General features: G+C 45.9%; 1 protein-coding gene across 1 annotated transcript in view; it reads left to right on the top strand.

Annotated features, from left to right (window-relative positions):
* The window catches only part of JAKMIP1 (janus kinase and microtubule interacting protein 1), a 57,507-nt gene extending 42,658 nt beyond the window's left edge, over window positions 1–14,849 (top strand). The window contains exons 17-20 of the mRNA XM_066631747.1: window positions 1,749–1,826; window positions 4,237–4,440; window positions 10,515–10,580; window positions 14,799–14,849. Coding sequence (XP_066487844.1) covers window positions 1,749–1,826; window positions 4,237–4,440; window positions 10,515–10,580; window positions 14,799–14,849 — 399 coding nt within the window. The remainder of the gene's footprint in view (window positions 1–1,748; window positions 1,827–4,236; window positions 4,441–10,514; window positions 10,581–14,798) is intronic.
* Window positions 14,850–15,137: the final 288 nt, after the last annotated feature.

Below are 15,137 nucleotides of genomic sequence, written 5' to 3'. Positions count from 1 at the left end.
TTCTGGAAGCAAATTAAAATGAGCATTTGTCTCTTCACGGCAGAAGCATGGGTCAGAAAAGCTCAGTCAATCTGATTTGTTCATTTTTGCTGTCTTTGCTTTTCTCTCCCTGTCCCCCACCCCACCACCCCATGTCCTTTGAAATCGAAAGGTCCTCTGCTTAGTCTGGTTTCATTCGGCTGCAATCTGATGCACAATTACCTAGAAGTCGATCCCATTTGAATTCAAAAGAAATGTCGTGGGAATTCAAATGCATGTTGTGGGAAGATGGTGTTAACACTGTCTAATAATTTTGCTAACCATATGCATGGGGTAATTTCCACTTTCATTCACTGTCTTTGCCCCTCAGGCTTCCTTTGTCCCACTGCTATATAGTAGAAAGACAACCCTTATTGCAACATTTGTCAGATTCCAAAGCAGGATGACGGATTTCCAATAGGGGCTCCTGCTGTTTCTCAGCAAGTCGATGCTGACCGTAGAGCCAGAAATTGTCGATGCAATGAATGCTGTAGGAGTAACTCCTATGTTTTCTTTGCTAGAAATGCTGCACTCTTGTGATGAAACTATTTTATGCTGCCCCCAGCCCCAGCTAGGAGAATGCTGTCCCCCTTGGGACCTTCTGAGGGCTCGAGGAGGCTGCATGCTGAGCCATTTGAAGGCCTCTGGAAGGCCTAAAATGTCTCTTCCAATTTCCAGAAGAAAAGTGGAAGTGGGGTTTGAAGGCTCCATGGAAGGCCTTAGAAGACCTCAGAGGATGGCCTCCCTGCCCCTCGAAAGGCCTCCATATGGGGGCCAAGGAAGACAGCAGGGGATGAGGAAGGCGGCGCTATCCCTGCAGGCATGGCACCCCAGAGCATTTGCCCCCCTCCCCAACTTGCTTAGTTACACCAGTGGATAGTACCCATCTTTCTGTTGAGAAGATTGATAGGTGCTACCCACTGGTGTAACTAGGAGAGGTCAAGGGGGGGGCCAAGTGTTCTGGGGCACCATGCCTGCAGGGACAGCGTCACCTTCCTCAGCCCCCGTACAGAGGCCTTTGGTGGGCCGGGAAGGCCACCCTCTGAAAACCTTCAAAGACCTCTGTTGGGCCTTTAAAACCCTACTTCTGGTTTTTGGAAGAAAACCGGAAGCAACGTTTTAGGCCATTTGGAGGGCTGGAGGAGGCAAAATATGGCCTTCTCCACCCCTTGGAAGGCCCCATGTGGACCTTTGGATCTCTATGTTTACTTTGGATTCCTTGGTTGAACAATTCCCTGTGATGGTATTGACTCTTATGCATCTGTTTAAAGCGGCAACCACCAGGGCCTAGCTGTGAGTTTAGCCAAAAAAACTGGAAGCCACTGACTTTAGTCATGCTGATGAAAACATGCGCCAACGAATAGCTTTTAAGTAATACAATTTTCAGCGCTAAGGGCCCAATCCTATCCAATTTTCCAGTGCCGGTGCAGCCATGCCAATGGGCTGTGCACTGCATCCTGTTGTGGGGATGCAGTCACAGAGGCCTCCTCAAGGTACGGGAACATTTATTTCCTTACCTCGGGGCTCCATTGCAGCTGCACCGGTGCTGGAAAGTTGGATTGGATTGGGCCCTAAGTTATCTAAGCATGTGTATTTTGTGCTTCCCCCCCTTCTTTTGTATTTGTAGTGACTGACACCTCACTAGTCAAATCATTCTGTAATTCCTTAACCCTTGCTATTCCTTTTGAGTCAGGTTAAGGAACAAACCATCCCTTGTTTTTATTATTCAGGATCTGTTCAGTAAACAGAAGGGTTATTTAGAGGAAGAACTTGACTACAGGAAGCAAGCTCTGGACCAGGCTTACATGGTAGGAAATTTGCATGTGTGTGCCAATCCATTTGATTATAATATAGCTATTGAAGGGAAGATTTGATAAACATATACAACCGGACCTTGGTATCTGCAGGGGATTTGTTCCTAGACCCCCCCCCCATTGATACCAAAACCCACAGATAAACATGTCAGTGGAACCTGGTCCATAGGACTTCCAGATGTGACCAGAGATCTTCTCCGGTTACTGTCTGGAGGTGTTCTGAGGCCCTGGAGGAGAACATCTCTTATTGCTTCTGGGAGCTCAGGTCCTGCCTCGATTGCACAGGCCTACAAAATTGAGGGTCAGAAAAGTTTTTCCCAAACTTTATGGTGGTTTGATATGAATTTGGGGTGCCGATTCCAAAAATGGCATTCGTTTTGCCCTATCATGTCTAGTTTTGGAGATATAGTATAGCCTCATTAGTGAACGGTTCAAGCAGCTTCCTCATGAGGAAGCTGCTTGAACCATTCACTAAAGAGGCTATGCCGTGTCTCCAAAACTAGACATGATAGGGCAAAACGGATGCCATTTTTGGAATCGGCACCCCAAATACACCCAGGAATTGGTGTAACGTTTAAGGAAGCAAAATGTGTGTTGGCCTGTGTTGTCAGGTTGGGACAAATGGCTGGTTAAAACCACAGGTCCGGAATCCACATATAGGGAAGCAGGACCTGTTTGCTGAATCCACATATAGGGAAGCAGGACCTACTTATTCTGCTAAATTAAGAAACCAAAAGTCCATGAAAGAAGATGGATAAAATAACTGGAATTGCATTTTTATGTTACAAATGTGCTTGAAGCGATGTGTGCTGTTTTTACCCAACTGCAGTGCTTGTGCCATGTATTCCAGAGTGATCTGATTGCCCTGTCATTGTAGCCTAGGGACTGTGACCGTCAGTGTTTAAAGCAATGGTCACCGGACTGTTTACATCCAGAAACAAGCTGTGGATTTCACACGGATGTTGCCCTTAATCTACCAGGTGGTGCATTGGCTTCACTCCCTAGGCTCCACCCAAGGGCCATTATTTTTTGAAATTGAAATACGACCAAGATTGTAACATAAATTTTGGTTAGCTGTTTAGGAGAATGCATAGAATTAGTTGGACTCACTGCTATGAGTTTTGCTGCCTTCTCCCTTGCAAAGATGGAACTCTGCAGGAAGCAGAAATCCTGTTACAAAGATGATTTTGCTTGGAATTCTCTTGCTTGGATGAAGTCAAGGGTGGCATATGAAGTCGATCACTGACAAAAGGCCCAGACTCATCAGATGTTCCACCTGGCCAGGATGCCCCTTGAACCCTCAGGTGGCAAGCGGTGGCACCCAATATACCATTTGGCGGCCCCAGTGCAAGACTTTACCCTATGGCCCCCACCAAGCTGGCACCACACTGAATAAAATAGCAGTTTGCTGGCTGTCTTTAAAGCTCAGAGGATGCTCCCCCCACCAGCTGGTTAAAAACTCCTTTGGGAATTTAGATGTTGATATACGACTGCTGTATACTAAGTCATGAAAGTGGTAGCCAGTTACTTTGGGTTGGGAACATACTTCTTCCAGTGTTTTGCTCTGGACATAAGTATATATTTTGGTATGGGGAAAGCAAATAAGACTGCTGCTATTTCAGTGGCACTACAGCTATATCTTAATGTAGATAGAAGGAAATATGGCGGGTTTTGTGACTTTTGGTGGTCTCTTGTGGCTTACAACTTTTACTGTTTTGGTGTAGCTGATTCTATAGGTAGACTTGATGTTCCTTATAAAACAAAGAAGCCTCAAGTCCAGTGGTTCCCAAACTGTGAACCATGGTTCTTTGGGGAGCCACAGAAACCAGGGGAGTCGCAGAATCCTCCTAAAATCCCACTATGGTGTATAGAATTGTAGCCCTAATGGGGAGCTGTGGCCAATGGCCCAGTAGATCAAAGGAGCCACCAGTCAAAAAAGTTTGGCAACCACTGCTCTAGCCTGTCAGTAGAAATAGGACTCTCTTGCCTGTCTGATCTGCTTTCACACATGAAGCTATCACATGCGGACACGACTCATTAGTCCATCTTGTCCAGTAATCTACTTTGATGGGCAGTCCAGGTTCTCAGCGAAAGGTCTTTTATTAGTCGTGCTACTTGAGATGCCGGGGATTGAACCAGGACCTCCTGCATGCAAAGCATGTGCTCTGCCACTGAGCTATGACCCCCTTTCCATTTTCTTCTTTGCAAACCTGGTGTCGCATCTGGTTGACTTGAGCGACCCACACCATGAATGATGCCACAGCGCCTGTACTGGACAGAGTCTTGTGCGCACTTCACATGGAATGCTCTTCACTTGCTTTTCAGTGGTTGCTGCTGCTTGTGTCGTGTTGGCTTTCTGTATTCAAACGGGCGACTGTTTTGTATGTGATTTGGGCTGCCTTAGAAAATCCAGGAGCTGGAAGCCACACTTTATAATGCTCTGCAGCAGGAGGCGGGGAAGAGAGTGAGCGAATCCTTGAATGAGACCCAGAGAGAGGACTTGCGGGCGGCGGTGGAGAAGGTACGGAGGCAGATCCTGCGGCAAAGTCGAGAGTTTGACAGCCAGATCCTGCATGAACGCTTGGAGCTGCTGCAGCAAGCCCAGCAGGTAATCTAGCACTTTGCATGCCCTGCCAGTGGCATAACTACAGGGGGGGCAGTGCAGTAAGCAGTGTATGTGCGGCGGCAGTGAAGAAGGCCAATTCTATGCTTGGGATCATTAGGAAGGGTATTGAGAACAAAACGGCTAGTATTATAATGCCGTTGTACAAATCTATGGTAAGGCCACACCTGGAGTATTGTGTCCAGTTCTGGTCGCCGCATCTCAAAAAAGACATAGTGGAAATGGAAAAGGTGCAAAAGAGAGCGACTAAGATGATTACGGGGCTGGGGCATCTTCCTTATGAGGAAAGGCTACAGCGTTTGGGCCTCTTCAGCCTAGAAAAGAGACGCCTGAGGGGGGACATGATTGAGGCATACAAAATTATGCAGGGGATGGACAGAGTGGATAGGGAGATGCTCTTTACACTCTCACATAATACCAGAACCAGGGGACATCCACTCAAATTGAGTGTTGGGCGGGTTAGGACAGACAAAAGAAAATATTTCTTTACTCAGCGTGTGGTTGGTCTGTGGAACTCCTTGCCACAGGATGTGGTGCTGGCATCTGGCCTAGACGCCTTTAAAGGGGATTGGACAAGTTTCTGGAGGAAAAATCCATTATGGGGTACAAGCCATGATGTGTATGCGTAACCTCCTGATTTTAGAAATGGGTTATGTCAGAATGCCAGATGCAAGGGAGGGCACCAGGATGAGGTCTCTTGTTATCTGGTGTGCTCCCTGGGGCATTTGGTGGGCCGCTGTGAGATACAGGAAGCTGGACTAGATGGGCCTATGGCCTGATCCAGTGAGGCTGTTCTTATGTTCTTAACTACAATTCCCAGAAAGCCTTGCAGGTCTCTTGTTATATGGTGTGCTCCCTGGGGCATTTGGTGGGCCGCTGTGAGATACAGGAAGCTGGACTAGATGGGCCTATGGCCTGATCCAGTGAGGCTGTTCTTATGTTCTTAACTACAATTCCCAGGAGGCCTTGCAGGTCTCTTGTTATCAGGTGTGCTCCCTGGGGCATTTGGTGGGCCGCTGTGAGATACAGGAAGCTAGACTAGATGGGCCTATGGCCTGATCCAGTGGGGCTGTTCTTATGTTCTTATGTATGCACCGCAATACGCTGTGTAAGCAGTCCCTCCCACTTGGTCCTCCCAATTGCTCCAGTTGGAGCCACCTGCACCCATGCACTGCCGTCACTGCCTAGAAGGCTCTGATGGAGAGTGGGAGGGGCCACTTACATGGTGTGTTCTGGTGCCTGCAGTACGTACCGTGCCCCCCTCCTGTAGCTATGCCACTGTGTTCATCCAAACATGTTTCTGTCCTCACTTTGATGACAACACTTTTGGTACCACCTTGTCCTCAGTTCACTGTTTCAGTTCACTTTGTCTGGTTTTTAAGTTTAGCAGATGTTCCACTTGGATCAATGGGTAGCCAAAGAAAAAACGTCTCCTCTCCCCCTCCCTTGCATCTGTGGGGCCAACCCCTGTGCAAGCACAAGCTCCACTCACAGCATTGGCAATGCTGGTGTCTGAATAGTATATGACTGGCTGTTGTGAGGGGTGGAAGAAGCAGAGAAAGAAAGAAAAAACGCAAAATACCTTCTGATAGACTAAAAAGTGTTGTCCCCATAGTATTTAGCTTGCAAGGGTTCTCAAATGACTTACTTGGTGGCTCACTACATCATCCACAGTGAATCCAGGACCCCAGGAAGCTACAGCCTAAAATACTGCGTGACCCACTTCAGTGGTTGCGGTGCGCTATGGTTCTCAAACTGTGTGTTGCGACCCACTGGAGGGCTCCAACCTGATTTTCGGTCCAGGAAGTGACCTTCCAGGTCACTCATCATTTTTGGTTGTGGCGTCCTGGTCACGGGACTCACAACCCTCCAAAAATTGCATTGCAACCCACAGATTAAGAAACGTTGCCTTAGAGCGCAATCCTAAGGCACTCTTGGGTTGGCGCAAGTCCCTTGCATTGGCCTCCAGGTGTCGCAAAAGTGCTGTAAGGTACATCTGTGCCACCGGGGGAGTCAGCAGGCCTCTGCACAGAGGTGCACCTACCTCCAGAGGCTGAACTGAGCCTCCACGGTGCCAACCCAAGGTAAGTTTGTGCCAGTGGTGGGCTGCCAGCACGGGAGTCGGGAAGGGCGAGGGTGAGGCTTTGCACCATGCTGCTTGAATCTGAGCCACCGATTTCAGTGGTGCAGATCCAAGTAGTCCCATAGGGGCAGCTGCCACATGATATGGGGTGCGGGGAATGAATTCCCTGTACTCTGAGTTGGCCTGCAGGCTCCAGGGCAGGTTAAGATTGGGCTGCTCATGTGACTGCACAGCAACAAGGGGGACTGAACTACACATAGTTTCCAAAACTGAGAGAAGACAACACTGAAATGACCGCTCTGCCTCTTTCTAGAAAAACAGGTCAAGTACCTACCTAGTTACTAAAATGACATGTTAAGTTAAATCAGTAACCATGCTAGACTCATTCACACAAAGAATGCCAACAAAGAATGTATTGTAGCTTGCCTGTAATGTCTGTCTTTAGGGGGAATTGGCCTCCTGATGATGATTCAGAGCCCAATCTTATGCATGACTACTCATGCATAGTCTATGAGTCTATCTTATGCATGACTACTATGCAGAGTCTATGGGGCTTACTCCCAGGTAAGTGTGGATAGGATTGGGCTGTCAGTGAAGCATCAAATTATGTTGACTTTGAAAGTGAATCAGGACCATGAATTACTTGCATGGGTTCATAGCCCTTCAGGGTATGGAAATGTATAAGGTACTTATAACCTTATATATTTCCATTCCCTGAAGGGCTATGAGCCCATGCAAGTAAAGTGATTAGGTTGCAAGATCCTGCATTGCTAGGTTCTGCTACTGGCTGCAGAGGGAGAAACTGTGCAGGTGTCTGAATCTTTTCTTTCTTTGCGGCAGCTACACCCATTGCCTTTGTCCCAGCACATGTCTGATCTTGGAAGCTAAGCAGGGTCAGGCCTGGTTAGTATTTGGATGGGAGACCGCATAGGAATACCAGGTGCTGTAGGCTTAAATCATAGTCTTTCCAGACTGAAGGCTGCCAACCATTTGAGCAGGTGATTTACAGTGGGAAAATATATTGAGAGAGCCAGTGGCGAACCTACCACCTAAAGAGCAGTTTGAGCCTCAGTCACAACCAACTTTTGTGAGGTTGTGTCCCATATATTCCATACGTATCAGGTTTTTAGACCTAGTCTGTGTAAAGAGAAGTGATCACTGCACTGATGTGCAGAAAAGAGAAGCTGGTGCTTCTCTGGATTAGAGTAATGTTGTTTTATGCCACAGGTAAAAGGGTTGTCCCAGGAAGTGGTTGAGAGTACAGGGAATTAAATCACCTGCTATGTAAGTACTGGGGGGAGGGGAGCAGTATCTCCCTATGGTTTATTTCCGTCATGCTGATCAACTTGAAATCTTTGGTGTTTGTTCATGAATAAAAAGATATCTGATCAGGTGCACTTTCATGTATTGCAAAATGTCTTATGCTGCCTTTATGAACAGGGTGTGTTTTTTGAAAGGGGTAAATGATAAATAATTGATAAATGATAAATAGTTTAAATAATTTAAACTGCACTGGGCATTCATGCATCCTGATTCCACAAAATTCTATGCAGGCAAGAATGCTGCCTCCATGCTGTTAGGTGTCATGGAATTCACACAGGTGCGTTTAGTCTTCTTAAGGTTCTAGGAACTATCACATCTCACAAGAAGCTCCAGACCACAGAACTGGAACTATAAACTGTAGTTAAACCCTATTCCAGTGGTTCTCAAACCTTTTAGCATCCGGACCAATGTTTTAGAGCAGCGGTTTTCAACCTTTTTCATCTCATGGCACACTGACAAGGCATGAAAGTTGTCAAGGCACACCATCAGGTTTTTGACAATTGACAAGGCACACCATGCTGCCAGTGGGGGGCTCATATCCCCCATTGGCTCTGCTAATAAATGACCTTCTCCCAAATTCCTGTGGCACACCTGTGGACTACTCGTGGCACACCAGTGTGCCATGGCACAGTGGTTGAAAATGGCTGTTTTAGAGTGACAATCTTCTGGGACCCACTGGAAGTGATGTCATTAACCTGGAAGTGATGTCACAGCAAGTGACATCATCAGTCTAGGCTTCGAACCTAATCCATGATCAGCCAAAGGTCTGTTGCACAGTGTGCTTGTGGTGTTATTTTGCATAGCTCAGAATTCAAACATTCCAGTTTGAAGTCAAAGCAGAATTTAGATCTTTCTCCAACCACACAGCTCTCCCCCCTTTCCAGCAACCCATTTTCCTAACAATTCAGGGCAAAGCGCCATGCTTCTCTCCCACTGGGAGCCTGTCCTGCCCAGCAGATTATACCCTGTAATTTCAGGTCTCTGTTTTCAATGGCGGCAGAGCTAGGTGCTACACGATCCACCTGAAATGGGCTCACAACCCACCTAGTGGGTCCCAACCCACAAATTCTGCCCTATTCTATTCAGTGCCTGCATTACACCTAAGTGGTATTGGACGCAAACTTCTAAATATTGGCAGCATAATAAATTGGATGGACTAGGTAAGAAAGCCATATGACTCTTTTAGACCACATATTGGTATTTCTGAAGCCCTACTTGGGTATTTAACAATCATAGCTGCTTTACCCAGGTACAATGTCCATGACAGAGTGCTTGAAAGGTCCACTTCTGTCACAATGTGCTCCACAATGTCATCCCGGCCCACAGTGCTGTTACCACATGTGCCTGGAATGACAAATCCTATCTTTGAGATCCTGTGATTTGGAATACTGGCATTCTTTGTCACAGGAGAATCTCTTCCCAAGTGCAGCAATGGTCACTTAAGAAAAACACCAGAAGAATATTTACTAGCACATTGCAAGACAATGTTACCCAGCAGATCAATAATTTTAATTACAGGCAGGCATGTCTCTACTAGAAGCCTTAATCCAACACAGTTCCATACACGTAACACAAAAGGTTGCATTTTGTTCCTTAAGCAATAACATAAATTTGTTACCATTCCAAGTTGCAAGATGTTTCTGAAACTGGTGACTCTTTGGCTTTTTAAGGTTCCGGAACAAGTGTTGGTTGCAGGATGATGTTGCTGTTTGAAGGAGTTTCCTTCTGTAGGGCACCTCTTGTGCATCAGACTGAACCATCTAAAGGTCATTGAGCTGAGTCGCTAAGCAGCTTAGCAAATCCTTCTTTGTGCTAAAATTACCAAATTGTTTTGGTGGACCTGCTGATGAATGCAAATCCAATAAGATTTGCATGAGTCACAGGAACTATTAAGCTGCTTTCTATACCTCTAATTTAGCATTGTGTTTTCATAGCTAGCAGAGCCAATGCTCAGATGTTTCTCAGTCCGACCTGGAAATTCATTTGGATCATGTCGCCTTTACAAAGCGAGATCCTTTCTTTATTGCAAGATAAAGATAAGATTACAGACACATCTTATGCTGTTGTTTTTGCTTCAATCCCTTCTCTTCTGTGATATTTCCATTTAAATGTTATTTAAAAATAATATAAATGTATTGTATTTAAGGAATTGAGAAAATGAAGGCTTCAATCCTATACACACTCACATGGGAGTAAGTCCTATTGAACTCAGTGGGGCTTACTTCTGAGTAGACATGTACAGAATTGCCATGTAAAATGGCTAATGCCTAAAAGTAGAGATTTCATCACATACCTCTTCTTTGCCTGTGTTAGAAAAGTAGTTCTCAAATTTTCACTGCATTCTAGTAATTAAAAACAAATTCTTGCAGCTTTTATGGGGGCTTCTTGCATACAGTGTTCACACACATCATCTAAGCTTGTGTTGTGGTTTTGCTTGTGCTGTGGTCCAAGGTTAATATGGATGTACTGGGGAAAAGAAAGAACAAATGTTGGGGTCAGTGCATCTCAAGAACCTTTCATTCATCTTCTAGTTCAGTCTCTGAATTGCCCTGTTTCAATTAGAAGATAGTATAATAAACTATTTGGGTCTTTTGTTGCTCAAGTGAATACTGCTTAAGGTCATTCTCAAATTTTGCATTTTCATTTGTTCCAGAGAATTCGGGAACTAGAAGACAAAATTGAACTCCAGAAGAGACAACTCAAAGAAATAGAAGAGAAGGTAGTTTATTATCAATACTGGATATATTCCAGTTTTTGATAAGTTATTGTATTATTCCTGTTGTTCCTGTTTCAGTGATGCCTTGATCTTCATGAGCATGTACACAAATTGATACACACTTGTATCTGAGTCACTATCCTGCTTGGAAATTTAACTTCTAGAAAGCTGGGGGGGGGGGGGGTTTGCTAAGTTCTGAAGAATGACAACAACTACTAGCAACTTACACTAACTAGCAACTTACACTAATAAAATTTTAATAAAAACATCCTCCAAAGGTAAAAGAAGAGGGATAGTGATTGTCAGAGAAAGGAAAGAGACTTCCAGGAGAAGGCAAGCTGACTAAAGGAGTAGCATCTAGTGGTTAGTGTACAAGTACCCTTTCATGGTCTCTTCTGGATTAGCAGGTGAATATGGAAGAATCTTGGTTTATATCAGCTGCCATCACCCCAGGGAACTGAAACTGGGCTGAGGGGGGGCCACCTGGGGGGGAAGACCCTTCCCAGGAGAGCACTGAACACCAGGGGTTCTTACTAAAAATCAAACCCACGACAGTGCTTGCAGAGTGAAGAGATGTGACAATCTGCTCAACTGCCCATGAACATGGACCAGGCAGATCAGTTGTCAAAATATAACTAGTTTATTAAAAGCCTGAAAGAAAAGGAATTAATTAAAATGGGGAAAGAAAGGTAGGTAGTAAAAATGCAAGCAGACTGATCAGAAATGCTTGATCTTGGCTGGAATGCACAGTGAAAACATTTGGTCAAATTGATGTGGTAACCGATAGTGTGCAGCAGGTGGGGCTGGGGTGTACTCAAAAGAGACCTCCCCCCCCAAATTCCTCTGGCTAACCAGTGAATTTGGCAAGAAGGCTGGACAGCAAACAGATGGAAGAAAATTGATTTCCTGAATGCAAGGTACATAGAAACAGTCCCTAGCGCTACATTTGTCCAAGGAATTGACTTACAGAAGAGTAAATGGGTGTGCTTCCACGTACCAGCATTGGGTATCCAAGGCAGGTCCCAGTGGTGATCTAGGGGAGGTCAGGAGGGCCAAAAGCCCCAAGTGCCATGCCTGTGGGCCCTATGGGGGCGGCATCGCTGCTTCTTCCATGCCACCGCTGCCACCTTCACCTACCCTCTGGAGCTGTTCCACAGGCAGGCAAAGCCCCGTGCTGCATCCCCAGGCATTCTGAAAGCCTTCTGAGGCCTTAAACAGTGCCCTTAAACAGTACTTCCGGTTTCCATTGGAAAACTGGAAGTACTGTTTAATGGTGCTTTGGAGACCTAGCAGGCTTTCGGAGCACTTGGGAATGTCATGCAAGGCTCCGTATGGCTGGGTAAGTATCCTCGGGAGGGGCAGCATGTTGTGGGGGGGTGTTATGTTGTGGCCCTGTGCCCTGGGGTGGCACAGTCGCCAGGTTCGCAACTGGCAGATCCAGAGAAAACACACCCAGTTCCATCATCAAGCCTTGACTTGATGATGACATCATGTTATCTGATTGGAGAAGTAAAACTCACTTGGTTTCTGTATCCTACCCTTTACCTAGATCAGGGGTGCCCAAACCCCGGCCTTGGGGCCACTTGCGGCCCTCGAGGACTCCCAATGTGGCCCTCAGGGAGCTCCCAGTCTCCAATGAGCCTCTGGCCCTCCGGAGACTTGTTGGGGCCCACACTGGCCCGATGCAACTACTCTCAGTGTGAGGGCAACTGTTTGACCTCTCGTGTTAGCTGTGGGATGAGGGCTCCCTCCACTGCTTGCTTGTTTCATGTCTGTAATGCAGTAGCAGCAGCAAAGAAAAGGCCAGCCTTGCTTTGTGCAAGGCCTTTTTTAGGCCTTGAGCTATTGCAAGTCCTTCATTCATTCATATAAGTTCATCTTTAATATATTCATTTATGTAAACTTATGTAAATTTATTCAAATTTTAAATGTAAATGAATTCTTCCCCCCCCCCCGGCCCCCGACACAGTGTCAGAGAGATGATGTGGCCCTCCTGCCAAAAACTTTGGACACCCCTGACCTAGATAGACATGTTTGGCTGCCCATCGGCAGATGGGAGCTTATTGTTAGGCAAAAGTTACTCTAGAAACCATGAAATTTAAAACTTTGAAAGGCTGCTTGCAGAGTAATGTCCCAGTGGCTTTTAGAGAACGTGCACAAGAATTTCTGGGGAGTTTAAAAGTGTCCCAAAAATACAGAAAAATGGGGGAGGGGATCACAGTGATTTACTAGAAAATGTGTATCAGAACCTAAGAGCAACTGAGTCATGTGCTAACAAGTAACATTGTTAGAGACTGATATCAGAAAAACACCTGTCAACTGCCCTGTGGGAGAAAGGAGAACCAATAATGTGAAGATGAAACATCACCACCTCCACCTGTTGGTATTTCTTTGAATTTGGGCTGTTCCTCCACAGAACCCCCAGTTACCCTATGAAGAAAAGGAAGAGGAGAAAAAGGTAGCAAGCCAGGCATCTCCCTCCCACCCCACCCCCCCACAACCATTTTTGTTGTAACAATTTCCCATATTTTTATTTTATATAAACCAAGGTGTGTGAGCCTTGGTGAGGGGTACAAATGTATAAATAAACAAGGAATAATATTTCCTACAGAAGCTTGGATATTTTGTGATGTAGATTTTAGTGAGAAATGTCAGCCCCTTGGCAGTAGTGTTTCACTTATAGTGCAATCCTTTGTATATCTGCATATAGGATTGCAGGCTTATTTACAGGTGTGCATCACTTCTGCACCCTGGGCTGATGCAAGTCTCTCACATAACACCAGAACCAGGGGACATCCACTAAAATTGAGTGTTGGGACAGTTAGAACAGACAAGAGAAAATATTTCTTTACTCAGCGTGTGGTTGGTCTGTGGAACTCCTTGCCACAGGATGTGGTGACAGCATCTGGCCTGGACGCCTTTAAAAGGGGATTGGACAAGTTTCTGGAGGAAAAATCCATTACGGGGTACAAGCCATGATGTGTATGCGCAACCTCCTGATTTTAGAAATGGGTTATGTCAGAATGCCAGATGCAAGGGAGGGCACCAGGATGAGGTCTCTTGTTATCTGGTGTGCTCCCTGGGGCATTTGGTGGGCCGCTGTGAGATACAGGAAGCTGGACTAGATGGGCCTATGGCCTGATCCAGTGGGGCTGTTCTTATGTTCTTAACTACAATTCCCAGAAAGCCTTGCAGGTTTCTTGTTATCTGGTGTGCTCCCCGGGGCATTTGGTGGGCCGCTGTGAGATACAGGAAGCTGGACTAGATGGGCCTATGGCCTGATCCAGTGGGGCTGTTCTTATGTTCTTATGTTCTAAGTCCCCTGCGCCGGCCCAGCAGTGTTACAAAAGTTCCAGAAAGCACTTCTGTGCCACTCTGGGGGAAGAAATGCCAGTGCACGGATGTGCGCTGGTCTCCCTCTGCTGGCATAACCTCTAGGCACAGTAAGTTTGTGTTGGCCTAACTCGGGCAGCACAGGGGTCTGGGGGGGTGAGGGGAGGGCAGGGAGGAGGTGGGAAGGAGGCGTTTGGGGTGGGGGAGGGCAGGCGGTGGGCATTCCCGGCGGTGGGCGGGCGGGGAGTGCATTCTACCCCTGTTCCTGGGCAGTCCAGGTCATTCCAGGGCTGCTCCGATTTGTGCCACCTCCTGAGGTGTCACAGATCTGAGTAGCCCCATTGGGACTGCAGTGGCTCTCCCCGGGGTAAGAGGTAAAGTTTCCCCTTGCCCCTCGTTGAGCCTCTGGCTGCCTGAAACTTGAACTGGATACAGTGCAGGCCTGCCTGTTCCAGTGCATGTTAGGATTGGGCTATCTGTGGCATTCCAACTAATGACCAACCATATATAGGACAGCAGTCTCCTAAGAAAAGAACACAAGGTTCTTGCATGCTCGTCAATTACACTCAATTACATGCTATAGATGCAATGTCGCATCCAACCACTAGATGGTGCTGAATGTCCTTGTAACAACTAAATCACTTAACAACAGGGATTGAAGAAGGCATTCCTGTCATTAAGTAATGAGCAAACATTTTTACAAACATGAGGGATTGCATTATGGGAAATAAGGATGCATTGTTATATTCCCGTTAGTAGCTCTTTGAAACATCTTAATAGAGTTCTAGCAATGTGAGGTCTTAAAGATGCCACTGACTTTCCACGTTACATATCTTACATCTTTTTCTTCTTTTCTTTTTTTTTTCTTATTTTGACCTTATTTTATAGTTTTTGTTCCTTTTTCTGTTTTTCTCACTAGCATTCATCCTGTGGCCTTAATGAATCTGCAGAGCAAAGAAATGTGGTTGGTATTTTATTTCAATGGCCATTTATTATTAGATTTTGTGCGTTTTTGAAAATGTATTATTGCAAAACTCTTTGAAGAATTATAAAAAGGAAACATTTTTAAAAAATCAAATTCTGGGCCTCTGAAATCACTCATCAGTTCCAAATTAAGAACACTGAAGTGAGTGTTTAATAGACATAGTTGATGCTGTGCATCTTTTATATCCAACAGGAGAGAATTGCTTTGCTGAGGAAGTGAATGCTTTTAAACTTCCATTTGGT

The sequence above is a fragment of the Tiliqua scincoides genome, chromosome 6 (genome assembly GCF_035046505.1).
Source record: "Tiliqua scincoides isolate rTilSci1 chromosome 6, rTilSci1.hap2, whole genome shotgun sequence".
Taxonomy (NCBI): domain Eukaryota; kingdom Metazoa; phylum Chordata; class Lepidosauria; order Squamata; family Scincidae; genus Tiliqua; species Tiliqua scincoides.
This window is presented reverse-complemented; position numbering and strand designations above follow the sequence as displayed.